We start from the raw sequence: 27,746 nt of genomic DNA on the forward strand, positions 1-27,746 counted from the left end.
CCTCCACACACACACACACACACACGTCTCCATGGGCTACAGCTGACGTGTTCCTCGTGTCGAGCAGCTCCTGAACCAGAGACAACGTCAGAGGTGTCTTACCTGAACAGAGGACAAAAAGGACTGAACTGTTGCTCAGTGGGACAAAATCGTCTTTTCAGATAAAAGGAAATTCAGCATTTCATGTGGAAATCAAGGCCCCAAAGTCTGGAGGAGGAACAAGAGAGGAGAAGCACAGAATCCAAGCTGCTTGAGGTCCAGTGTAAAGTGTTCACAGTCAGTGGTGGTTTGGGGTCATGTGATCTGCTGGTGTTGGTCCACTGTGTTGTATCAGGTCCACGTTCAGCACAGGCGTCTACCAGGAAGTTCTAGAGCACTTCATGTGTGTGTGTGATTTGTTTTTTTAGACATTTCTTCTATTTTCATGCAGTAAAATAGAAAATAAAAATCCTCTCTTAGCATGAAGAACAGCTTTACACGCCCTCAGAATCCAGAAACTTCTTTCCTCCAAACATTCAGCTGAAATACGTTTTCTAAAACTCGTCAAAGATGTTCTTCAGTATCTGAAGATTTCTTTGTGATCCAGTTTTCATCCCACAGCAGTTAGATAGGATTTAGGTGCGGTGACTGGGCAGGTTGTTCCATGATAGCCATCACTCCAGACCACTGTTTTCTCTCTAAAGAACACTGACAGAACTTCCAGACGGAGCTGCGTGGTGTTGAAGTTTGAAATGGGAGCCATAATAGTTTACTGAATGTGTGTTAGAATAAATCTCCAACCTTCTCTGCTCCAAAACAACCCCAAACCATTAATCTTCCACCTCCATGTGTGAGTGTGGGGGTGAGGGAGTCTGATCACATCTTCTCTCCTGTTCTCCATCTTACACAAGTTCTTCAGATGTTCTATTTGGACTCCACAGAACTTTCATCCACTTATTCACCTTCACATTCGAGTGTTTTTTTTTTTGTTTTTTTTTTTTTTAACATGTTCGTTGCATAAAAACAAAAGAAACGCGTGCGACTTCATTTCTTTTATTTGTTTAGCAGGTTGGGAGTTTGAGATCCTTCACATGATGTAATTATATAATCACAAGTCTGTTAGAGCTTTGTGTAGAAGAACATCATGGCGCTGAGGTGTCGAGAGAGAGAAGAGCAGCTCTTCATTTTGTACAGACGTCTTCATTGCACTAAAAGAAGAAAAACACAACAAGGAATGAGAACAACCTGGTGAGATCACGCCGAGTCTGCGGCTTCATCATCACGTCTATTCATCAGCTAGCAGAGGAGCCGTTTCTCAGAAGTTCTCGCGCTGTTCTTTTATACGAGTAAATAAGACCACGTCCTGTTATTCCCGTCTGCGTAAAGAACGAGCGCTCGAACGCGAACAATGTTTATTTAAACACATTGTGAATAAAGCGGCTAAAATAGAAACGTTCCCCTCCATACGTATTCGCACACGTGACCCCCGATGGCCATGCTGATAGTAACAGAGCTGATAAGTGATACATGTGTGGTGTGACACTTCCTGCCCGTCTAGACTGCGTCTGTGTCTGCATCTGCTGAGATGTTTCCTTCCTTCAGGACGGAGTGGAAACTCATTCAGACTTCAGAGACACGACGATGATCGGGTTCGTGATAAAGAGTTCTGAGTGACGGCGTGTTTACATGCAGGATACAGAGCTGCATTTGGGTCGAGAGGCAAACGGTTCTCACACACACACACACACACACACACACACACACACAGAGAGAGCTGTACGCTGTATGGATTGAGATGCTGTCTGTGTTTTATGCAGTCATTGATTTTCCTTCAAAAAGATTTACATGTAGGTTAAAGGTTAAAGACATTTCAGACAAACAAACAAAGTAAATAAATAAAATGCAAATTTGATGAAAAATACTGCAACCCTTTTCAGCCTGTTGTAAAGTCACCCTGAGCTAAATGATCTAATTTAAACTCAAATGAATAAGTAAGCAGGTTTTTCTTTATGTATTTATTTTTCTGCACGCATTTTTTTCCCCCATTTATTTATTTGTTTGTTTGTTTGCTTGTTTACTTATTGATTGCATGAATCTAATTGAGCGGATTTTTTTATTTTTTTTAAGCAGAACGTATAAATAGATTGTATTTTTCTTTATTATTATTATTGCTATTATTATTACTTAATTATAAAATATCGTTTTATTTGTATTTATTTAATTATTTATTGTTCATAACTATATTAGATTTCAGCAATTTTTAAAAAATTAAATATACAATTGTTTAGGTTTAAAAAAAAAAAAAAAAAAAAATATTGGGTATATTTTTCCCCCTCCGATTTCTCAAACAGTTCAGTAAAAAAAAAATTAAATTAAATTAATAAATAAATAATACGGGGGGGGGGGGGGGGGTCCTGCGCCATTTCACATTATTATAATTATTAATATAACTACTAGTAAAAGTATATATTATTGTATATAATTATATTTAGATTTATTTTTTATTTTTTTTCCCTAATTTCTCTTTCAGGTATCAGAAGAAGATCTAAATAAATTCACACGCAGTTTTAAAACTTTTAGTTAACTATCATTTATAAATAATACGTTGAGACTTTAAGCTGTTGCGCTTCTATATTTCATCTGTGCATGTTGTTATTGACCCGTGAGCCTGAACCAGCACTAAAATAAACCAGATCTTTCCTCTGATTGTTAGAAGTCTGGGTAAAGACTGAATCTGCATTCAGAGAAGACTTATTTACACAGAAACCCTATTCTCAGAAACACCACACAGCTCTAGGTCTATCACACACACACACACACACACACACACACACACACACACACACACACACACACACACACACACACACACACATTCTACTAAAAGCGTTTGAGGAAAAAGGAGAAATAAATACATTTTACATGATTAACGACTTTTTTTTTTGGTGTATCTGATCAAACGTCTGGACGACAGGAAACTGCTCATATCAAAGGTGGCATTAAATGATTAAAAGCACTGACATGACAAAAGCCCGGCCGGTGACTGACGCACAGAGACAGAAATATCTGTGCAGGAACTGAAGGTGGGGTTTTAAGAACACCAAACGGAGTAAACATGGTGAAATGACCAGAGGCCGAGGATTTTCCCGTTACCGCATGTCCCCAGAAACAATTCTATAATATTCTGTACCATGAAATTTTCCCTTCACTTGAACTAGGAGACCTGAACCCAACATGCATGACAACGCTCCTGTGCATGAAGCCATCTCCATGAAGATCTGCTTCACATGGGCTGGATTTGGTGGAAGATCTCCTGCTATAAAACCCTATTGAGCACCTCTGGGATGAATGTGAACGCTGACTGCACCCCAGGCCTCGTTACCTACATCGGTACCTGATTTTACTAAACACCCTGGTGGCTGAATAAATCTCCAGAAAACCTTTACAAAATCTAGTAGAACATCTTTCCAGAAGAGCGGAGATTATTATTACAGAAAATGGGGACGAAATATGGAATGGGATGCTCAAAAAATAAAAATAATATATATTATGGATGCATATGTGTACATATTATATTATTATATATATTTTATATTTCAAACGGTACGTCAAAACTTCATACGCTGCTGTTCCAAAATACACCTATAGGTGGCAGTGTTTCCCAAATTGCTGCGAAACCTTTAAAATACTGAAAAGACGTTGCATTTTTAATCCTTTTAAGTCAAAATGCATCATGTGTTCATGGTAGGTTTTTAGTTACATTTTAATACAAAGATATTAAAAATATTCACTTATCTTTTAGACTGGTTATTTGTCACTATTTGTCATAAATATATTATACAACTTAAATCAAATCAGGAATCATGTGACTGCTTTCGATCAAAACATTACTACACAGCTTTACTAATTATTTTGAAGTTTTTAATTAATCCATCGTTTTCTCACTTTGGTTTTATTTAAGAAAACACTTCTCATTTCTTTCTACACAGTAAGTTTGGTTAAATTAAAAAAAAAGTAAATGATGATTTGTATAAACTTGGTATAATCCTGTATGTCTCACCTGAGGTTTCTCTCCGGCCTGCACACTGACACTGATGCCCAGGGCTTTGGTGATGTCTATTAGAGGCACCAGATCTCCTGGTGTTTCTTGAATAAAGTGCAGCAGGACCTTCTCACCACCTTCACACGATGAGAACAGTATCAGTGTCCCGTATCAGCGTTCAATATACTGTAAATGTCCAGTATAAATGTCCAAAGTCTACATTTTACTAGTATGATTGTCTAATAACAATGTCCAATATCATTGTCTAATATTAATGTCCAATATCAATGCTCACTATCATGATCAGTATAAATGTCCAATATGAGTGTTTCCAACCTTAATGTTTAATGTTAGTGTCTAATATTAAAGTCTAATATCAGTGTTTGATATTAATGCCTAAATTTCAGTTATAAATATCCTTTAATATGAATATCCAATGTGAAAGTCTTCTAATGGAACAGAGCAAATATAAATAAAGCTGCACTGCCCACTAGTGGCAGCCTGAGTAAACGCACATAAAAAAAATATCCTGAACATTTTTTTTTTTTTTTTTTTTTTTTTTTTACAAAAAACTTTTCCTTGGATCCTTTCTTCAAAGAAAAAAAAAAATTCAAAGGCAGGTTTTACGAGAGATTTTTCAATTAAAGGAAGCTAAGGCCCCTTAATTATCCAAACAATCCTACCGGTGTTCAGTCTTTATAGTACACAATACACTATAAAGTCTATTTTCATGTGTTTTGTTCAGGAAGTATTTAAGTAAAGAAGATAAATTATGAAATACCTTTGGCTACAATCAGCATGCCGCCGCTCTGCAGAAGATCTCCACTGAAGTTGCCCTGAATTCCTTCATTACTTGCCTGAATGAGATCAAAATCGAGACCTTTTTCCAACACATTTACAGTATTTTTGTAATTCATGGCTGAATTATTTACAATAATTTTGTCATAACTGCAAAAACATTGTTATTACCTTCGATGCAATTTCTCTTACTTGCTTTCCCAAAGCAGCAGGTAGCAGGTTAAACGCGTTATATCTGTGAAAGGTTTAAAAAGGTCTTATGACGTAAACATACTGATTCAGGAGTATTATAAAGGCTCTAGAACATGTACACAGTATAGATTATATGATAATTGATGTAGATTTGTTTGTAAATCTTTCCACTATGTTACGTTAATGTCCTGGTGCAGGATACAGTTATAACGGCTCTACGGCATGTACGAGTTATAATGAGTTATAAAAAGATTAACGTTATATACTTTTGTGTTTGCAGCTCTACAGATTGAGGACATTTGAAAAAATGCATTTGTTTCCATACCTTTTAAATCCAAGCTCCTTGTAGCACTGCTTTGTTTCGTCAATATAAATATCTGAACAGGGAAAAACAGTTATTTCTCGATTGCTTCCCATAACGCAGGGACGTCGTGACGTTATTAAATATGTGATAAAGCTGATATCGGCTTGTGTAATGACAAGAAGGCAATAAAACATCCGGGACAAACATTCAATCAAACCCGAGGTTAGAAAAACGACTCCTGGAATTCATTCCTGGGTTCCTTTAACTTGCCTCCTTTAAAGAATCCGCCATCCATAAACTCTTTGAGACCCGTCTCCTCGGGTCCGATTCCGACGAGGGCCACGTCGTTCGCTCTCAGAGATTCCTCCAGCTTGCTGACCTCCACCGCGGCCCAGCGGCAGATCTGACAGCCGAAGCGTCGCAGGAAAAATATCACAGCTGTCTGATCTCTCCACAGTGAGCCGAGCTCCACGTTCTAATGGGAGAACACGAGTTCAGTCGGGTACGTAATTAAATGTATCATCATTTATTCTGAGTGACTGGTTAAACATTCTCATGGTGGAATTTATCTTAGCATGGATGAAGCCACTTTTTGAACATCTCATCTCACATTTCTGTCATGATAGAACAGGTTTTGGGTCTCTGAGTTCAGCTGAAGCCAGCATGAATACAGAAATTTCACTGTTTTGTCCATTTCTTAAAAAATGTAATAAACCGGTTTGGATAATCATGAATATCAAATATTTCATGAACATGGAGGAACCCTTAATCAACCATCATTTACAATCACACAGGATTTGTGGTCATTCTACAAGAATATTACTGGGTCAGGGACTGATGTCCTGATGTCCAGAAGGCCTCAGGTCCAGTTCAACCCCAAAGGTGTTCAATAGGGTAGAGAAAATCAGGGTTTCGTGCCAAACATTCAGATTCTCAATGTCTTAATGAAACAAGCTTTGTGCACAAAAGCTGGAACAGGATTTGGGCCTCTAAGGAACTTCACAAAATGTGCTTCAGAATTTTTTGCCAACAGATTGGGTAGAAACCTCGTGAAAGGTCAGAGGTGCACATACTTTTGTTTGGAATATTTCTATCGAAAACATGAGTCCTGAAAGTGACCTAAGTGTAAAAGTCAGTGCTTTCTGGAGTGGTTGGTGCAACACGTTGATGTAATCTGTCACATGATTCTGGGATCACATGACCCCAGAGAACCTCATTGGAGTATTTTCTCTATAATTTGATAACAAAATATATGATCTCATATAGAGAGAGAGTGAGATTCTGTGAAAAGTTTTTTCAGTCTTTATCTATAAAGCAATAATTATGCAGAAATGCTGATTGTGGACTACAGTTCTGCGTTCAACACCATAATCCCTCCACGCTCACGTCTAAGGAGGACCTGGGACTCAGACCACACCTGTGTCAATGGATCCCCAACATCCTGACAGACAGACAGACTACAAGCCGTACAGGTGGGCAAACACACCTCATCCACCCACACCCTCAGCACTGAAGCTCCTCAGGGTTGTGTTCTGAGCCCCCTGCTGTACACACATGACTGTGTGGCCACTTCCAATTCCTCCACCAGCAAGTTTGCTGACAACAATGTTGTTGTGGACCCGATCTCCAACAACGACGAGACGGCCTACCTGCAAGAGATGAAAAATCTGGAGAGATGGTGCCAAGAAAACAATCTTCTCCTGAGTGTCAGCAAAATTAAGGAGTTGATAGTGGACTTCAGCAGGAAGCAGGAGCAGCCATACCAAACTCTAAACATCAATGGGACCCCAGTGAAAAGTGGACAGTTTTCAGTACCTAGGCGTTCACATCACACAGGACCTGTCTTGGTCCTATCACATCAGCACCTTGGTGAAGAAGCCCGGCAGCGTCTGTAACATCTGAGACGCTTAAGGGACTTTAAACTACCCTTTCAAGTGATAAGGATTTTCTACACCTGCACCAATGAGAGCGTCCTGACGGGGAGCATCACTTCCTGGTTCAGGAACAGCACCATGCAGGACAGACGAGCCCTCCAGAGGGTGGTGCGGTCAGCTAAATGTACCATCCGAACCGAACTCCCTGACCCGCAGGCCATTCGGAGTTTAAACCAGGAGACACCCAGCAACTAGCACCTGGACGTCTCTCCATCTCACAAATATATATATATATATATATATATATATATATATATATATATATATGAACCCAGCCCTTAGAGTTGCATAAGTTAGTGCACTCTTAGTGCCGGTCCCAGGCCCAGATAAATGTGGAGGTTACGAAAGAGAATTTCATACCGGATCGGTCGAGGCCCGGGTTACCAACGACCACCACAGGTATTGTTAGCCAACAGGGTACAGGTGGAAATTGGGCTACTGTTGGCCGAAGGAGGAGAAGGAGAGGAGGAACACGTCTACAGAGACAGCAGGGAAAGGAGAAGTGGAGGAGAGTGGAGGTTCGGGTTGGTACTTTAAATGTTGGTACTATGACTGGTAAAGGGAGAGAGGGAGCTGATATGATGGAGAGGAGAAAGGTAGATATGTTGTGTGTTCAGGAGACCAAGTGGAAAGGGAGTAAGAGCAGGAACATTGGAGGTGTTTAAACTGTTCTATCATGGTGTGGATGGAAAGAGAAATGGTGTTGGGGGGATTCTGAAGGAAGAGGAGTACAGTAAGAGGTGAAGAGAGTTTCCGATAGGGTGATGAACGTGTAGCTGGAAGTTGAAGGGATGAAGATAAATGTCATCAATGCCTATGCTCCACAAGTGGGTTGTGAGATGGAGGAGAAGGAATAATTCTGGAGTGAGTTAGATGAAGTGGACTTTAGGAGAGGTAAAGCTTTGCTGATCTTCTTGTAGCCTTCACCTTTCTGGTGTAAAGAAATGATTTTCTCTCTCAGGTCTTGTGACATTTTTATTCCATGTGGTGAAATTGCTGACAGCATGAAATGGGAGGAGGTTTTCTTGAAGTAACACCATTTTATAGTCAACAGCCTGCTGGACACCTGTGTGTAATGAAGGATTAGACTCACCTGTGCTTGATTTCTTCTAAAAATTAGACATTTGTAGTCTTTTATGCTGAGCAAAGTATATTATATTATATATTTATACTTTATACTTATTGTATTTAATTACTTCATTTGTATCCTTATATTTTATTTCTATGATCATGTTTACCTGTTGGACAGTCGTAATAAAGCACCACTACATGTATTCTGTATAAATGTGCACGTGACAAATAGAATATGAAGAATAAGTAAAAACACTCACCTCCCCAGACACTGAGCTCTTCACAGAGTTGCTCCTGATCTTGTCCAAGTTGACAGACGACATCGTTTCCCTCACGTGTGTGTGTGTGTGTTTGTGTGAGAGAGAGAGAGAGAGAGTAAGTGATTCATACAGCGTTGCTCAAACCCACTTGTGTGTTGGATAATCTACTGAAAAGGACCAATCAGAGCTTAATACGTCATCAAGCAAGGCGGGACTTATTACATAAACGACACGGTATGCGGAAGTGAAGCAAAAAAAGCCACGTGATCTTTTTCTTTATATTTTATTATGGTCTGGCGAAACCTTTATCATAAAATCACAGGAAAATAACTCTCTCTCTCTCCCACACACACACACACACCCTGGTTTCTCACTAATAACTCCATATTTACCGTCCACTTAAATAGGAACACCTGCTCATTTTATGCAGTTATCCAATCAGCCAATCACGTGGCAGCAGCATAATGCATATGCAGATTTTAGATCTTCCTGTTTATAAAGTCATGAGATTTGAATCATATGTCACTGCTAGTTATTTGACATAATTCCTAAGGTAAAAGCAGGGAGTATGGTCTCACACTATGGTACATCTGTAAAAAAAGAGATACATGGGTGAATGGATGGATGAATAAATCAATGAATAATCAGATGAATAGATAGATTCAGTGTACATAAGATTCGATAATACTATATATAAATACAGTATATATTTACATATAATAAGAGGTGCCAAAACACATCCTTCACTTAAGTAGAAGTAAAGATGCTCATGTTTTAAAAGACTCTGGTAAAAGTTGAAGTACGGACTACACTTTTTTACTCAAATTAAAGTAAAGAAGTTTTGGGAAGTAGCCATTATTGCTACCTGTTTTGGTTTCATGCTGGTAACTGAATGTCACATCAAGTAAAGTCATAAAGATTTTATTGTAATTTTAACCAAATATATCTGACACGGTATATCTGACAAGGGGAGAGGATGCCTAAGGAATGGAGAAGGAGTGTGCTGGTACCGATCTTTAAACATAAGGGAGATGTGCAGACCTGCAGTAACTACAGGGGAATTAAGTTGATCAGTCACACCATGAAGTTATGGGAAAGAGTAGTGGAAGCCAGGCTGAGAGAAGAGGTGACCATCTGTGAGCAACAGTATGGTTTCATGCCGAGGAAGAGCACCACAGATGCCTTATTTGCTTTGAGGATGTTGATGGAGAAGTATAGAGAAGGACAGAAGGAGCTGCATTGTGTATTTGTGGATTTAGAGAAAGCGTACGACAGGGTGCCGAGAGAGGAGTTGTGGTATTGTATGAGGAAGTCAGGTGTGTCCGAGAAGTATGTGAGGGTGGTGCAGGACATGTATGAGGACAGTGTGACGGCAGTGAAGTGTGCAGTAGGTACGGCAGACTGGTTCAGGGTGAAGGTTGAACTGCATCAAGGATCGGCCCTGAGCCCTTTCCTGTTTGCAGTGGTGATGGACAGGTTGACGGACGAGGTCAGACAGGAGTCTCCCTGGACTATGATGTTTGCAGATGATATTGTGATTTGTGGTGAGAGTAGAGAGCAGGTTGAGAAGAGCCTGGAGAGGTGGAGATATGCGCTTGAGAGAAGGGGAATGAAAGTCAGTAGGAGTAAGACAGAGTACATGTGTGTGAATGAGAGGGAGGGCAGTGGAGTGATGCGGTTGCAGGGAGAAGAGGTGGAGAAGGTGGAGGAATTCAGGTACCTGGGGTCAACAGTGCAAAGTAATGGAGAGTGTGTTAGAGAAGTAAAGAAAAGAGTGCAGGCAGGGTGGAGTGGGTGGAGAAGAGTGACAGGAGTGATTTGTGATAGTAGGGTATCTGCAAGAATGAAAGGGAAAGTTTATAAGACTGTGGTGAGACCTGCGATGTTGTATGGATTAGAGACAGTGGCATTGAGTAAAAGACAGGAGATGGAGCTGGAGGTAGCAGAGCTGAAGATGTTAAGGTTTTCGTTGGGAGTGACGACGATGGACAAGATTAGAAATGAGTTTATTAGAGGGACAGCACATGTAGGATGTTTTGGTGACAAGGTGAGGGAGGCGAGATTGAGATGGTTTGGACATGTGCAGAGAAGGGACACGAATTATATTGGTAGAAAAATGCTGAAGATGGAGCCACCAGGTAGGAGGAAAAGAGGAAGGCCAAGGAGGAGGTTCATGGATGTGGTGAGGGAAGACATGCAGGTAGTTGGTGTGAAAGAGACAGATGTAGAGGACAGGGTGGTATGGAGACGGATGATCCGCTGTGGCGACCCCTAATGGGAGCAGCCGAAAGAAGAAGAAGAAGATCTGACACGGTACACAGGTGAAATGAGACAACGTTCCTCCAGAACCCTGGTGCTACATACAACAACATAAAGCTACATAACAGAAAACACAGAGTGAAGGACTAGTAAGTGTAATGAAGTGCATCGTGTGCAACCTGGTGCAAACAGAGCGAGACAGACAGTGCAAGACAACACAAGACAGTGTAGGACAAACACAAAATAGCACCACTAGTAAACCTCCTGTATATTATACAGTACAGTTTGCAGAGAGAACTGAGTACAGGAGTGAACTTATAAGTAAACAAAATGTAAATAAAAGGGTTTGTGCCAAACAGCAATCAAAATGTTCAAAACCAGCATGTACACAGTTTGTAATAATAAAGTAATATATAATAAATGGTTCTGAAGACATGGATGTGTGAAGTGAGTATGAGTGTGTGTTAAGTCCGGGTTGTACAGATCAGTAACACGGTTGTGTGTGTGTGCGTGAGTTTTGGTTCAGTTCTGTGTTAAGAAGCCTGATGGCTTAAGGGAAAAAACTGTTGCACAGTCTGGAAGTTACGGCCCGAATGCTTCGGAACCACTTTCCTGATGGTAGAGGAGTGAAAAGTGTGTGTGTGGGTTGTGTGGGGTCGTCCACAATGCTGTTGGCTTTGCAGATGCAGTGTGTGGTGTCATATTAGTATGAGGGGTGTCAATCGATTAAAACATTCAATCACGATTCATCGCACAGTTGTCATCAGTTAACTCACGATTAGTCACACATTTTTATCTGTTCTAAATGTACCTTAAATTGATACTGGACAAATATTGGACAAATATTGATGTTTTATGCAATGTATGTTTATTATTTGTGAAAACAAACTCAACATAGAGCATTAAGACAAAATTTTCTTGTAAACGTTTTCAAGTAATTATGGTGTTTAAAATTACATAAATGATCAGATCACCAAACGGAACCTTTGCTATGTTTCCACACGGACGGTTAATGAGGTGATACCGGAGCAACTGTTCGAGCTTTCTACATATGTTTATTGTCTCTGTGCGCCCCCTGTCTGTTTTCTTTATTTTACAGAATGACAGTGTTTTGTTGTTATTATGAGTATGTACAAATAAAAGTAGACACTTTAAAGATTCGAACGATGTATTGCTTTTATCTCTACGATCAAAAAAACAAAGTTATGAGAAAAACATGGCAGAAAACACGCCGGTGCGTTTGTCGACCCCAGAGGGTAAATTGTGCGCATCATGGAGGATTTTGGTGCTGATTTGAGACTTGGAGCTTTGCATCTGTAAAGCAAAAAATAAGTATTTATTTATTTACTTTTTTTATATCTGAGTGAAGAAAGAACGTCGTGAATAAACGTGTTGCACTGAAGGTTTTAATTTCACCTCCTTTATATCTAGTACTATTTTATAAAAATGGTCAAACAGAAATTTGTGCTGCATTAATCACACGTTACTAAAACCAGTGCCATGAAAAATAAATTTAAAATTTTTGACAGCCTTAATTAATATATTAATACAAAACGAATAAAGAATTTTGAATTGTCGAGTCTGAAGATCCACCATATAGAACACAAGCAGAGAAAAAATGATGAGGATGATCAGGAATGTGTCTGTTATCAGTCATGTTCTCATCACTGACTCCCTCTGTCTCATCCACGTTAACCCCAGACTTCTTACTGCCTTCTGCCTGCTCATTGTGAGCTTCAGAAACTAGTCTACGTCTGTGGTGTGTGTGTGTGAGACAGGAAATGATACACCAGTGGATTGAAAAAGTGGTGCAATGACAAGAAACCGGTTGATGAACTGAAAACGGTGCAGTGAGAAAAAAATATTGACATTTTACCAAATAGATTCAAATTAAAGTATCAAGTCTGATTTGAAAATGTAAGAAGTAGAAAATACAGATATTTGTGTAAAAATGTAAAAGGAAAACGTTGTCCGAAAAATAAATAGTGAAGTAAAATACTGATACCAGAAAAATCTACTTAAGTACAGTATGTAAGTATTTGTACATTGTTACTTCAAGTCTCTGAAAATAGTATGTAAGTAGAGAAAGACAGATAGATGGCGCAATTCTCTTGAATTGAAAGTAATACAGTCTGGTGCTGATGCTGCAGCTTTGGGTGGGCGGAGTCTAAATGTGGCGTTATGACCAAGACGGGAATAACCAGGAAATGGAGGTGGGGAGAGGAGAAGGGAGGACCAGAGACAGTGGGGGAGAGGAAGAGAGTGGGAGAGATAGAGAGAGAGAGAGAGAGAGAGAGAGAGAGAGAGAGAGAGAGAGAGAGAGAGAGAGAGAGAGAGATGCTCAGAGCAATGCCTGCACCAAAAATAACACAAAGGAAAAAGACCTAGAAGAAATGAAGATGCTTATGCGCTCAGATCAGCTGAGGAAATGAACAGAAAGCCTGAGAAGGTAATGGGTTTCTAATGCTTTTGTCTTTCTTTGTTCTGACAATGAAGAATGCAATTCATCCTATTGTCTATCACCTTCAGACTTGAGTCACCTTTATTAGGGACGGTTATTTTGATCAGATCTTTTTTTTAATGGAAATCTACATTTAATGCAAAAACCCTCCTGGATGTTCTTATATCCGTAAATCCCATCTAAAAATGATCATAATCATTAACAGGAGTATCATTACAGAGCCTCAGGAGTGTGGAAATAAAAGAAAAACGCCCTGAGTGTGTTTTTGTGTGTTTGTGTGTTTGTGTGAGCTTGATATTCTGGTGTGGAGAACAGAGTAAGCACGTGCAGTGCACGCACCCCGCTCAGCCTGCGCATTGGCTGCAGTGGTGCGCGCTCCCGATCAACAACCATCTCCTATTGAGTTCCTCCTTCTTTCTGGGGCCCTTTGGCTGATTTCAGTGCATCTCAGTTTATTTCAAACCCTTCACACTGACAGTGGTGTTTCACTGTTTCACTCTGCCTTCTTGAAGTCATTCCCCCCAACATTTGCTTGTTGTGCCGGTTATTCAGCTCGATGTCACCATCTGTGCACTCATGCGGCAAAAAAGTGCACAGTAGGCATGTCCCAATAAACCAGTTATCTGATCATAGATATAGAAACAGATAGTCTTGGTTTTTGTCTTGTTTCTGTTTGGTAGCTATTTTCACAGATTCGTTGGCCTATTATAAGCAAATCCGTTGAAACATCTGGAACATTCTTTTGTCTAGGTTGGTCTGCAGATGATCCATGCCAAAACTGATTGTTGATGATGAATGGACATTACATTTATCTGAGCAGTTGAAGGTGTTGGGCTTTGCTCAGTGATCCAGCAGTGCCTGCTTGGTAGTGGTGTGATTCAATCATATGACCAACGTCTTAACCACTTCCCCGTTTGTACAAGGAGTAGCAAATATTTTCGGAATAAATCCAAGATGGTTAAAAAGTTGGGACATACACTTGAATTTTAGATGTTGGTGTGTATTCAGGTCAGCATACTTTAAGGACTTGTAAGGAAGAAGAACATCAGACAGTCGTGAAGCCACTGGGCTTTCGGAGCATTCTCCTGAAGATAGTTATTATGCTTTGTGTCGATACTTAGATGTATGGCTGAGATGCACCTTCACAACCTATTTTATTTTGCCATTTTACAGCATGTTAGAGGGAAAAGTTTTGAATATCAAACTTCCACTGATACCTTTTGTTTAGGTGTCAAGATGATGTGGGGCAAATTTTGTGAGGATTGGAAATGGCCGTTAGATGTGAGGATTTTTATGTGGTTATTGTAATGATTAACCAGTAGGTGGCATTGTCACAGAAGTTCTTTTATCAGGACCATGACCTGAAGGTGTCTTCTTAGTTTTGTGTCAGCATGCAAAGCCGTTTCCTGTTTGACTGATCTGCTGTCAAAACTTACTGAAATGAAAAGTATTGAAATGATGTATTTTTTGACAAAATCCCAGAGGGCAGAAAATCTAATTAGGCAGAAATTGATGTTAAAGGGTGCTTTGAACCGGAATCGACCCAGGTACGGATGGGTTTAAAGATTTTGGACACATGATTCAAATCTTATGACTTTTTGATAGTGTGTGCAGAACTCCAGAGCATGATGTCCTCTCCTGGAATGGGCACGCCCAGCGACCCTCTCCTAACCAGCCCAGGGAGAGATGGCTTCGGGGCGGCCCAAGGTGACACATGGAGGCCGACTCTTCCCAAAACCTGCAGCTTTCCGATGTCCACCACACGTCACCTCAGCCATCGGGCCAACAGCTTCCAGAGGCATCCGAAACGGCGGAAGCTCATCCGCCCGTCTCCACCCCCTCCGCCCAACACACCTTGCCCTCTGGAGCAGCTGGACTTCAGCGATCTGCCTCCACGACGCACTTTTTCTGAGCTCCTCTTCAACGGTTGCATCCTATTCGGCATTGAGTTCAGCTACGCCATGGAGACGGCCTACGTTACCCCTTTGCTCCTCCAGATGGGTCTGCCAGATCAGTTCTACAGCCTTGTCTGGTTTATCAGCCCCATATTAGGTACCTCATGGAGAATATGGATACTCTGTGGGTGTTTTTGTACCTAGAATCCTATTTAATAGTAAAACCAAGAATGAATCAAAATGTAAAAATTTTTTTATAATAAAATGTTTTATATAATAGTACTTTTTTATGCTCAATTTATAAATTGATGTAAAAACCAACCTTTGTCAATGGATTTTTTATAAAATGAGACCAGTATAAAAAAATAAAAAAATCATGAGACCGTCTGGGTCAGTAAAGTAGAACATAACCCTCTCTCTTTTTCTGTTCATCCTCAGGGTTTCTGCTTCAGCCGATCCTCGGAGCATGGAGTGACCGGTGTACGTCACGTTTTGGCCGCCGGAGACCTTTTATCTTTGCTTTGTCCATCGGTAAGCGTTGTAACATCACCTAACAATACAGAGTCCTCTTGAGAAATCTGTGCTTTAGTGGACTGTTGTGGTGTTTAAGAATGGGAGGGTTTAGCACATCATCGAACAGAATGTAATATAAACCAAATCTATCAGCTACGATTTAATTTAAACCATCCATCCTTTAGTGCTCAGATCCTTAATGCTGGTCCTAAAGATCGTAACATTCTGCAGATGTTCACGTTAGAGCAGGAATGTTTAGTACTGGGGGTTTTAAGTGTAAAAAGAAACAAGATGCTTTTCAGACTTATGGATAATTCAGCCTCCGTGTGTCCAGGCGCTCTACTCGGCCTGACGCTGGTGCTAAATGGGCGGGACATTGGATCCGCGCTGGCAGACACTGCTGTCATTCACAAGTGGGGCATTGTGCTGACCGTGTGTGGAGTGGTTCTGATGGACTTCAGTGCTGACTCGGCGGATAATCCCAGTCACGCCTACATGATGGACGTGTGCAGTCCGGAGGACCAAGACAGAGGCCTCAACATCCATGCACTCTTGGCAGGTCAGAGATCTTATGAGCAGATTATAGCAGTGAATTTGCTGCAAAATATATCATATATATTTTTGTATTGTTCTGCCATGGAAAGGTTTGTAATGTTTAATTTCTAGACATTTAAAGGCATATACAAGGTGGTATCAAAAGGTTTCCAGGCTAGTTTTGTAACGCACAGTCACAGGGTGCACAAACCTTTATAAGTCAGTGTGCCAAAAGACATCGTCCTGTGTACATCGGGAGTCGTGCAACTGCTGCTATTCTGACCACGTGCTTTACCACGTTTGCTATTCTGACCACGTGCCCACCCTGTCACCGAGCTCTCCTTACATGTGAGATTCACAACATGATCCCACTTCCACACCCACCCGACTCGCCAGATTTGGCTCCTGCGGACTTCACCCTCTTCCCCGAAGATGAAGGTCCAGCTCCAAGCTCACTGTCTAAACACCAATGTGTCGATCCAGCATGAATTGCAGAGGGGTGCTTCTTCGAAAAGAAGACTTCCAGGACACGATCCAGAATTGGCAGGTGTGCTGGGAGCACAGTATTGCTTTGCAATGAGACTATTTTAAAGGTGAAAGTGTGTAAACATAGATCAATTAAGTACTTTCTTGTAAACAGAGCCTCTCGAAACATTTTGATACCAACTTGTAATTCCTACAAAAATGCTTCTATAAAATTGCCTGTTACAGACGTTCACTGGTTTGTTTGTTTTTTCTTCATATCCAGGCTCCTTTACATTTTTTAGACCCAGAAATGATAAAGAACAGATATTCCCCCCCCTTTTTTCCAAAAGAAACCCATTTATAAATATGTAGTGCTATAAATATGTATGTGAAGTCTCTGGGTTACTGATCGGAAGTCCCAGTATCGCCAAGCTGCCACTCTTGGGGCACTTAAGCAAGGCGATTTACCCTCTGTGCTCCAAGGGTGCTGTATCATGGCTGTCCCTGCACTCTGACCCCAGTTTCCTAACATGCAAAGAAAGAATTTCACTCTGCTGTAAGGTACATGTGACAAGTATAGAGCACCTTTCTGTTGAAGGATTATTCATTGCCAATGCAGTTCACATCACAGAGAGAAGGGGGCTCGAAAACTACAAACTTCATGCTTAATACTGTGCAAATCATTGAAGTTAATCTTCGCAGGTCTGGGTGGTGGTTTCGGCTACATCGTGGGTGGGGTGAACTGGGACCACACCGCGTTCGGCAAGTCAATGGGAGGTCAGCTCCGAGTCATCTACCTGTTCACCAGCATTACCCTTGTAATCGCTACAGCTCTCACACTCACTAGCATTCCAGAGCGTCCTCTCCAGCCATCTCAAAAAAGGAGTACGAAACATTTGAAGAGCCCCGTCCTGGCTCTACCACCGTCTCCTCCTCCAGCTGCTGGAGCCCTGCAGGAAGAGGAAGAGGAGGAGGACGGTCTGTTTGGCTACCAGTTCTCTGGCCGTAGGTATCCGGATAGTTTGGGACACTCGTGTAGTGCCAACGCGAGGCTCTGTGCAGGTCTCACCAGCCCCATTTCCCCTCTCAGCCCACTGACACCCAAATACGGCAGCTTTATCAGCCGGGACAACACTCTGACGGACATTAACGAGTTTGCATCGTCCTTGGGGACATCGTACATAGATAGCGTGCTGATTGACTGTTACACTGGACAACAAATGCCCCAACCGCTGAAACCCGAGACCATGACTCCATGCCTTCCTATGGGAGAAACTCCTCCCGCTCAGGTGTCACAGCTGGCTGTGGCACCGTCTCCAGCTGCCAACTCTCAGGAAAGGGAATTATCTCAACTGAATGGAGAGCTGCAGGAAGCGGAAAGATTAGGGACTACTGAAGTTCAAGCCAGTGAATGTTTGGAGTTGAATGAAGCCTCTGAGCTCAGCGAGCCTCTGCAGGATGGTGTCGGATTCAAACTGGGAAGCAGCGCCTCAGGGATCCTAAAACGCCCCCAGAGCCTGGCCTTGCTGGATGAGCCGCTGACTGGCCCCAGCAACGGCTTGGAGAATGGGCGGAGACGCACTGTTACCTTCAGCCAACAGGTGAGTCTGTAGTGTTTTTAATAACACATGATAAGAAATGCTGAAAAGAGGTTTACTGTAGAAAGGTTTTGTCAAAAAAGTGAATGCCAGGTCATCCTATGCACGTCAAGACAATTACTTCTGTTCAGCATTTAGATGTCCCATACAGGGTGTCCTCGCAATGTTTACCATTTCTATAGTACCGAATTTATTGAATGTATTATTTTGAAACGTAAAAAGCTTCAGGGCAGAGGACTTCATGCTTTGTGGGCTTGCATTTTTTCTTCTTCATTCCATGGGGCAAGATTATTATTAATCCAGACTAACACACTGCACATAATTTCTCAATTTACTTTATTAAAAAAAAACCTCTATGTAAAATTAACGCAATGAGTTTATTAACTTTAAAACGATTTTGGTGAACGCTCTCAATAGTGCACCTATCCTATACCGTCTTAATTACTATGTGACTGACAGAAACTTGCGCCCTCTTCTGGTTGGAGAATAGATTTTTTAGCGATCAGACTGGCATGGTTCTGCAGGCAGTTTTTAATGAATCTCACACAAATCTTCACAAAATCTAGTGGAACATCTTCCCAGAAGAGTGGTGGTTGTTATGACAGGAGATGGAGACTAAATGCTGCATTTTTTTTACTTTTCTATCTAACACGATATACACCAGTATGATGCCCTTTAGTACTGTAAATATACTTATCCTCTTCAGGTTGCAAACATTCTCCTAAATGGGGTACAGTACGACAGCAAGCTCAGTGACAACACAGAGGTAATAGACACTCAGATGTCTCTGAAGTTGCTCTGCATCGCCATCTACAGGATGCCCCCGTCCCTGCGCAGCCTGTGCACCAACCACTTCCTGGGTAAGTCCATGCAGTGAACTATTCAGCCAGTGTTCATGGAGACTCAATAAATTTGTGTGTGTGGTCTTCAGGTTGGCTGTCCTTTGAAGGCATGCTGCTCTTCTACACTGACTTCATGGGCGAGGTGGTGTTTGGGGGCGACCCCAAAGCGCTGCCGGATACCAAGGCGTACCAGCGCTACAACGCCGGGGTCAGCATGGGCTGCTGGGGCATGTGCATCTATGCCTTTAGTGCTGCTTTTTACTCAGGTAAGTCCTCAGAGCACCAACACCGTGAATTCCACCCCCTTTGTCTTTTAATTTATCTGGGACTGTATTTGTGTTCCACAGCCATCCTGGAGAAGCTGGAGGAACGCTTCTCTTTGCGCTCTCTGTATTTCTTTGCCTACCTGGCGTTCGGCTTGGGCACGGGTCTGGCCACTCTCACCACCAACCTGTATGTGGTGCTGTCTCTGTGCGTCACCTACGGGGTCATGTTCTCCTCGCTCTGCACGCTGCCTTACTCGCTGCTATGTGAATATTACCAGACCCCGCAGGTAAGGGCGTTTTTGTGTACAGCCAAAAGTATGTGCACCCCTGATCTTCATGCCCATTTGCCAAAATATTCTTTATTCTCAGAATATTACTACTTAAATCTCAGCCTTATTCTCAAAAAATTACTACTTTAATCTCGACTTCATTCTCAAAATATTACTACTTTAGTCTCGACCTAATTCTCAAAATATTACTACTTTAGTCTCGACCTAATTCTCGAAATATTACTACTTTAATCCCGACTTTATTTTAAAAATATTACTACTTTAATCTCGACCTAATTCTCAAAATATTACTACTTTAGTCTCGACCTAATTCTCGAAATATTACTACTTTAGTCACGACCTAATTCTCGAAATATTACCACTTTAATCCCGACTTTATTTTAAAAATATTACTACTTTAATCTCGACCTAATTCTCAAAATATTACTACATTAATCTCGACCTAATTCTCAAAATATTACTACTTGAATCTCAACCTAATTCTCAAAATATTACTAATTTAGTCTCGACCTAATTCTCGAAATATTACCACTTTAATCCCGACTTTATTTTAAAAATATTACTACTTTAATCTCGACCTAATTCTCAAAATTTCACAATATTTTACTTTATTTTTGTCATATTTGTATGTTTTTATTTAACATGGCACTAAAACGCCGTTGTAGACTTGTGTCACAAACAAAGTCATATAAAAAGATCCACAATCCCGAATTCGTTTCTCGATGCAATTGGAATAAAAAAAAAGCAACAAAAAAAACCTAAACGAGACTCTGCCTTCTTATTCATTGTGACCAATGAGCATCTGTTCGTACCACATGACCTCATGGAGGGCAAGAGATTAAAAATGCAGTAGCCCATTTTCATGGCACTTAGCTTGCTTTTTGTGGACATCCAGGCATTAATCTGTAATGAGCCTCATCCTGCACTTGCTCTTCCTGTTGTAGATGAAATCGGAGTTTAATGAGTTCTGATTTGTTGTGTTGAAGCTGAGTGAATATTGTGTTATTTCTAGCAGGCAACGAACAGTATTGTCTTACAGATGTTGAAATAGTCAATTTAGAACAAATAGAACAAAATCTTATAATCCACATTCCTTAATTCTATAAAATATCAGTTGAATTACATAAAGACTATTTGGTAGAGGACCTTCTCAGTACTCCTACCAATTACCTGTGTGGGTGTGTGTGTACTCGTAGTTCTGCGGCTCCACAGAGGACGGCACCAGAAGAGGCATGGGGGTGGACATCTCCCTTCTCAGCTGCCAGTACTTCCTGGCCCAGATCCTGGTCTCCGTGGCGATGGGACCTCTGACCTCGCTGGTGGGCGGGGCTCAGGGTGTGATGTACTTTGCGAGCCTCATGTCATTTGTGGGCTGCATGTACTCCTCGCTGTGTGTGGTGTACCAGCTGCCACCTCCGGAGGGTGAGCGCTCGCAGAGTGAGAGCCAACCACTACTGGTGCACATTTAAATTCACAAAACACACACGCTCATAGACGCCTGTATTACATACACACATGCACATGAATTTTTTACGCAGCACCGATCGCTCGTCATGTCTTTGTAGACGTTTATTTTTTTCACTAAAGGCATGTTTGATTCCCTTTTTATACATTAAGTGTGTTTACATGCACAATAATCAGATCTAAATATGATTTTTGGCAGGTATGTTCAGATTTCGGAAAATTGAACTGCGATTTTGTGTATCAGATCCTATGGCGTTGTTCCGCAAGTACACACGCACTATTAATCCGATCTGTGTGTGTACCTGTAACCGTGTCTCTTATTTACGCCTGTAGATCACAAATACTAAACAAAGGGTGTGTTGCAGATGATTTTACAAAGAACAACTCTGAATTATGTGCAGCTGTGAAATGTGTCCAATATACACTATGAGAACAAAAGTATTGGGACACCTGACACCTCACCTCCATGAGAACCCGACATTCCCAACACCTGCATAAGAGTGGAAGATATTATAACATCAAACAGGGACCAAATGTGAAACAGGATGTTAAAAAACACATTTTATACTCAAGTGTCCACATACTTTTGTCTATATAACATGCACAATTTGCTCATTATGAACTTCTCAGTCTTTTTTGGCATTTGATCTTAAAAAGGTGTCAGTAGATCAAATGAAGTTACTTTTTAAAGCCGCTTTCGAAACCACTGCAAAATAATCATACGAATAAATGCCTAAAACAAAGACCGAAGATGATGCACTCGATCAGCTCCTACGGTGCCTTTGAAAGTGTTTTTGGTTCACAATATCAGGTTACTTTACACATGTAAACATACTTATTGTAGTTTCATAATAGAACAAGAAAAAAAAACAATCCTAAACACACATCCACATACGTCACAGATTTCATTAGCCTGCCTTTCCCCTCACAAGCCCCTGAATTCACCTAAAACAATGTGAACTTCACAGATATGTGAGAGTTTCCTGGGCAGAAAAGGTTAAAAATCCAGAAAAGTTGAATAAAACGGAGGATTAAACAGAAACGACTCTCACATATCAAGATGCGGTGACGCGCTCGGTGTGTGTGACCATGACGATGATGCATATGTGCATGGGATTCAGCACTGATGCCTGATCCTACATTCACGCGAGCAGGCAACGTCATTTCGGGTTTAGTACCAGCTTTTCGTTTACGCTCAGTCGCCAATAATCCCTGAGAAGCGTTATAGTTATTCTTAATATTCCTAATACAGTACGTTCACGTCTATTGGTAGGTCGTATACGGAAGATAAAATGTTATTGGTTCAAACTTTGAACAGGACTGGGAATGTCGCGAATGGGGAATTGAAAAAAACGTCGGTCCACACGTGCACGATTATCAGTTAAAAGTATCATTCGAGCGAAACTTTCGTATTTGTTGCTTTTTTTCCGCGTCAAATTATCAATTTCGTTGCCGAAATTGTGGCTTGCCTCTGCTCGCTTGGGTGAATGTAGAGTTACTTCAGGCCTCTGTTTCTGCAAGACAGCAACAGAGAATGTGAAATGGACAGTTTTGTACTTTCCATAAACTAGCATTAAGTTTAGTGTATTTAATAAGCAAAAAAAAACAAAAAAAACAAACAAAAACCTCCACCTTCGCTCATGTGCATGCTTTTGAGACTCGACATGACATTGTACGCAGACGGATGCAAAGATTCAGAACCATAAACCATGGATTTGTAGAAAATGTGCTTTCTACACAGCTGAGCGGTGTTTAAGTTGACTGCATGTGCTCATTGGAAACATCCTCAGAACTCTCTGGGATGGTCACAAACATGTCACGCCACCCTATGCTGTTTTTTTGTTTTGTTGTTTTTTTAAACACACTCTTCCGCCTGCTCTGCCGTGTGATCTGGCGTGATGGTTGTAATGATGACAGTGGTTCTTGTTATTATCAGGCAGAGCGGATGTTGAGACTGGAGTGTGAGCGACTACAGCTCAGCTGTAACGGAGAGGCAGCCACTACAGAAGAGACGATCAAGCCATATCTACTGTCTTTACTTCTCTTTCTTTTTGGGTTTGGCACCCAGGCAACAGATCAGGAAGACACATTAGGAACTAAAAGTGAACTCTTATGTGACTTTTTTTTTTAATGATGTAACTCCTTCACGCGCCACTAAGGGGCAGACTCGCTGCTTTTTCAGTGAAAAACACAAAATGTCGAACTGTTTTGCGATTTTTTTTTCTTTCCATTTTGGATTTCCAGCGCGCTTAGATTTTGGCAGGGGGGTGGAACCCATACTCTGAATATGTAAATAAAGCACAACATTCCCTGTAATCGTTTTTACCTAAGCATGCTTAATTTTTTTTTCTTATTTTTTTACACAAAGATGAGCAATAGCAAGCCAGGAACCAGGTAAGCGCTTTAATTATAGATTTTTCTGCTCTAAATTGAAAACTTGACCTAGTCCTGGATGGGAAAATAAATCGATTACGTGTTCATACTGTAAACGGAAGTCAGGTTTTATATAATAAGGTTTTATGTAAGATTAAACTAAGAAAAACCTACAGGCAGGAAATTAACAGAAAATACAACATCGGTTTAAAAAGACGAGTGATTTTTTTATTTATACGCCTGAACCAGAATATACAAAGCAGTGGTCAAATGCAAAAAAAATAAAAAAAATCCCCAAAAAAAAACAAAAACAAAAAAAAAACACCAGTGCCAGGTTGACCGTTTCCCATCCTGCACTGCCCATTTAAAAAAAAAAAAAAAAAAAAATCAAACTGTACACAAAGACTTGAAAAAGTACAAACCTCCTGGAATGCATATGAAACAAAAGACCAAAAACATTAAGGTTTAAGAGGGGTTAATTAACATAAGCTAACCAGAAAAAGGACAAAAGTCTTCGACTCTTTCGCAGTGAGGAGACCCATTCATGGACGCCATCTGCTGCGTTGTGTTGACAGATAAGCCAAAGCAAGGGATTAACTACTAGCAGCAGAAAACAACTAGGATTTTGTTGTCCATTAGCCCCTGCTTAAAACTTTCATCTTTGGTCTTAAGTGGATCTGAATTATATGATCACCCATATAAACATCAGAACATGAAGGGAAAAATGGGGGTACGTTATATACGGCAACGTGTACGTTATTTGTATTTTTTTAAGTATGCTCTGCTGGTCAAAAAAACACAGTAGAAGATGTGCTTGCACATTTTTAACTTGTGCATAAAAAAATTATCTTGAATATTTAATAACAGGACCCTAACGTTGTTCCTACACCAATAAATAACATCATACAAAAAGGAGGGAGAAAAAAAAAAATTTGGTTGGGGGTGGGGGGGGGGGGTTTGGGGTAGGGGTCGTCATGATGTTACAGGCTTCAGTGTAATTGAATACGGGCAGAATGAAAATATACACAGAAGCACAAAATCTACTAGGTCTGATTGACCGAACAGATTAGCTCTAGGCTTTTGCTTCAGCCTCAGCAGCTTCTGTGGACTCGCCGTTCTCCTCTGTCTTCTGTTTCTTTGTTTCGGCTGACTCCTAAAGGCACAAAAGATTTAGACAATGGATACCAAGACCGGTCATAATGAAGCTGGGGTGTTATTTTACCAAAATAGTTTTTTTTTTTTTTTTTTTTTAAACCCACCTCCTCCTCTGCAGGACGTTTCACTGCCTGCCCATCTGCTTCCTCTTCAGCAGCCTTCTCCTCCTCCTCCTCCTCCTCCCCCTCCCCCTCCGCAGCTGCTTCACAACGCAATTTTCACGTTAATTACTGAGCGACATCGCACACCGTAATACTGACTCACTGGGCGGTAAATGACTTACGTTCTTTGGCTGCTTTGTCCTCTTTGTCGGTTTCTTCGTGAGATGCACCGTTAGTCTGTCAGAGAAGTTTTTTTTCCCCATTACAGTCATTTATAAAGTATGAGAAAAACAAACACTCTGAGATACAAGGGTGTTTTTGTAAAGCCTCTCACTCTGAGTCATTGTAACATTATCAAGTACATGAGTTACTGTGTTGTGGGAGGTCCACCAATAACATTCCACAGACACAGAGCCTTCTTGCCGCTCTGATAAACAGGCACGCTGCCAATGCTAATACCGTGTCTGACTGCGCTACATCTGTGGAAGTTCACAAACCTAAACAAAGAGCACAACCTGCACAGCACCAGGGCAGAAGGAGGACCTGCTGTGAGTCGCCCGACACCTGCACCATGAGCTGTAACTCACTGACAAAAGCCTCACAGGGCCTTGCTGGACCCCCTCCCCAAACACACACACACCCCTCCCTCTTTTACATACCTCTGTGCCATTAGCAGGTGCCTCTCCATTGCCGTTCTCCTTCTTCTCTTCCTCCTGCACCTCCTCCACAACTTCTTTCTTCTCCTTCAGATCCTACACACGTAACACAGATAGAAAACGGGTTACAAAGTCGTGAAAACATCAGTAGTAGGAAGTAGGTTCCTCTGTTTCGCGGGGCACCTTTGCAATTCCGCTTTCTGGCGTTCGTTCCACCTAAGAGTCTGAGTGGAAGTTTATTGTTTTCCGCCCACGAGAAGCAGCAGCGTCACAACAGTCGCTTTTGCAAAAAACAAAGAAATACCCGAGCTAATCATCAACGTAAAGACAACGAACATGTATTAAATTCAATTTAACTAAAAAAAAAAAATAATAATAATAAAAAAAGTCCACCTCTTGACGCCCCACAAACACACACACTCCCTCCCCCCGCGAACACGACCGTTTGGTACCATCCATCCAATCGCGTCAAGCCAAACTCCGAACGCAGCTCGGTCTCTCTCGCGCGCGCCAAGAGCGGCGCGTGCCCGATTCCCAGACAAAGGGCAGCGCGTGGCCATGAGGATCAATGCATGCTCGGCGCGCGAGCGCACGGCATATTTAGAAAATTAAAGAGAGCGGGAAAAAAAAGAGCTCGCGACCTCATTTTCAAATAGCGGAAAAAAAAAATCCGTTAGAACCTTTTTTTTTTTTTTTTACCTCAGACCCTCCGAAATCCAAAATAAAAAATGGTGACCATTTAAGGCCAAAAAATGTTTAATTAAAAACCCGGGGGGGAAAAATGAACGTTTTTTTACTAATAGGTCTGTCAGCAAATAAATTGAAAGCGGTTAATGTTTATGGATGAATAAGTGCCTCCATTTTACACAGGTTTACACGAAAGCCATCAGCGCGTAAGCTAACAGCACCAAGCGCTCCGCTGATGGGGTTCTCAGGTACCCGTGATGAAACTAGCCTTCCTACAGCGCGACCCACCTCAGAACCTAAAACAGGTGTTTTTACACCTAACTGACTCGAATTCAGTTCACCTGACTGAAAAGTTGAGGTTTTATTTTTGGTCATCTTCCCCTACAAACACACACATTAAACTTACCTTTGCGGTCACCTCTGCGGTGGTGGTGGTGGTCGTATCTACAGCGGTGTCGGCCATGTTTTGTTGAGGGAGAAAAAAGAACTTAAAAAAAATACTTATGTATTAAAAAAAGAAATAGTGTTTTCTTTTCCCTCGTGTTAGAGAGCTGAGAGAGGAGGCGGTGAGACGCGAGGAGGAAGAGTGAATCAAAACCGCGTCGACCTGAGAGAACTGAAAGGAGCGAGCTAACCGCTGCGGAATCTGATTGGACGGCCAATGCCTCGCGCTTTCTGATTGGCCGGACAGAATTCAGCGCGGCGGTTTCGCCTACTCCTATAGGACGGACGCGCGTCGCTCAGCGATGAAGCCTGCCTCCAAGCTCCGCCTACTTAAGAAAGAAAAAAAAACCCGGCTCTCCGCGCTTCTATTGGCGAAACATTATAACAAAATCGCGCCACATGGAGTTCACACACAGACAATAAAGATTCGGTTTTTAACACTTCTAATTTTCATTGTTGACATTTTATGAATGGAATCGCACCTGATCGGTGTTTCCTAGTTCTGTTTTTCAGGGGAAAGTTGTCTATGCACGCGCATAGAGTAGTTCGAAGTTACCCTAGTGACGTCACACAGCCAACGCGCATGCTTACTGAATCCTCAGGATTATTTGCACATGAACACTTGGGACACAATAGAACAGAAAAACGGTAGAATAAGAATAGATGTTTTATCGCGTGAAAAACAATCGGTTTTTGGTCTCTAATTCATGAAAAGCGCCGACAAAAAAGAAAAACAAAGGTAGTATGTAGTCAGAGTAAAAGACTCCAGGAAATTGCGAGGATGTATAATTCGGGTTTAAGACTGTAAATATCACCAAGAAAAATGGAATCGTACCTGATCGGTTCCCGGTTCTGTTTTTTTTTCAGGGGAAAGTGCGATTACAGAGTTGCTCAAAGTCCCCCGAGTGACGTCACACAGCCAACTAGTATTATCAATAAATCATGTTAAATAAAGAAGCTAAACTTTTGCAGAGACACAATAGAACAAAATACAGTAGAATAAGAATAGGGGAGTTTTATGAACTGAAAAAGAAAGAAAGAATGGTTTGTTCTCGTCCTCTAACAGGAAAAAAACGAACTACCTATCTATCTGTCTAATCGTTGAAGAGAAGAGCGCAGACAAAAGAAAAGAAAAGCAAAGGTAGTGTGTGGTCAGGAAAACA

The 27,746-nt window shown here is 41.2% G+C and overlaps 3 protein-coding genes across 6 annotated transcripts; 1 reads left to right on the forward strand and 2 right to left on the reverse strand.

Moving 5' to 3' along the window:
- Positions 1-1,030: 1,030 nt before the first annotated feature.
- On the reverse strand, positions 1,031-8,766 carry prxl2b (peroxiredoxin like 2B). Its single transcript, XM_083534820.1, has 7 exons — positions 8,581-8,766; positions 5,586-5,790; positions 5,337-5,388; positions 4,991-5,054; positions 4,803-4,878; positions 4,040-4,158; positions 1,031-1,187 (listed from the first exon to the last, which is right to left on the reverse strand). Exons 1-7 carry the CDS (start codon positions 8,641-8,643, stop codon positions 1,161-1,163), a joined length of 606 nt encoding a protein of 201 aa, XP_083390946.1. The 5' UTR covers positions 8,644-8,766; the 3' UTR covers positions 1,031-1,160.
- Positions 8,767-13,058: 4,292 nt separating this feature from the next.
- On the forward strand, positions 13,059-23,483 carry slc45a1 (solute carrier family 45 member 1). Of its 3 annotated transcripts, XM_083535269.1 has the most exons (10): positions 13,131-13,288; positions 14,906-15,352; positions 15,634-15,726; positions 16,043-16,267; positions 17,410-18,308; positions 19,012-19,165; positions 19,237-19,413; positions 19,495-19,700; positions 20,900-21,125; positions 23,104-23,483. In XM_083535269.1, the coding sequence occupies exons 2-10, from the start codon at positions 14,926-14,928 to the stop codon at positions 23,130-23,132; spliced, it is 2,436 nt and encodes an 811-aa protein (XP_083391395.1). In that variant the 5' UTR covers positions 13,131-13,288; positions 14,906-14,925; the 3' UTR covers positions 23,133-23,483. The 3 variants fall into 3 exon arrangements, with proteins under 3 accessions (XP_083391393.1, XP_083391394.1, XP_083391395.1); XM_083535267.1 differs by lacking the exon at positions 23,104-23,483 and having other exon boundaries at positions 13,059-13,288; positions 20,900-21,910; XM_083535268.1 differs by lacking the exon at positions 23,104-23,483 and having other exon boundaries at positions 13,060-13,288; positions 14,915-15,352; positions 20,900-21,910.
- A 263-nt stretch (positions 23,484-23,746) lies between these two features.
- LOC310722748 (uncharacterized protein) lies at positions 23,747-27,159 on the reverse strand. 2 transcript variants are annotated; one of them, XM_083535437.1, is made up of 5 exons: positions 26,546-27,159; positions 25,456-25,548; positions 24,979-25,033; positions 24,800-24,897; positions 23,747-24,693 (listed from the first exon to the last, which is right to left on the reverse strand). In XM_083535437.1, the coding sequence occupies exons 1-5, from the start codon at positions 26,600-26,602 to the stop codon at positions 24,613-24,615; spliced, it is 384 nt and encodes a 127-aa protein (XP_083391563.1). In that variant the 5' UTR covers positions 26,603-27,159; the 3' UTR covers positions 23,747-24,612. The 2 variants fall into 2 exon arrangements, with proteins under 2 accessions (XP_083391563.1, XP_083391564.1); XM_083535438.1 differs by having other exon boundaries at positions 24,800-24,894; positions 26,546-26,775.
- Between the last annotated feature and the right edge of the window lie 587 nt (positions 27,160-27,746).

This window comes from Silurus aristotelis (assembly GCF_946808225.1).
Source record: "Silurus aristotelis genome assembly, chromosome: 29".
Classification (NCBI taxonomy): domain Eukaryota; kingdom Metazoa; phylum Chordata; class Actinopteri; order Siluriformes; family Siluridae; genus Silurus; species Silurus aristotelis.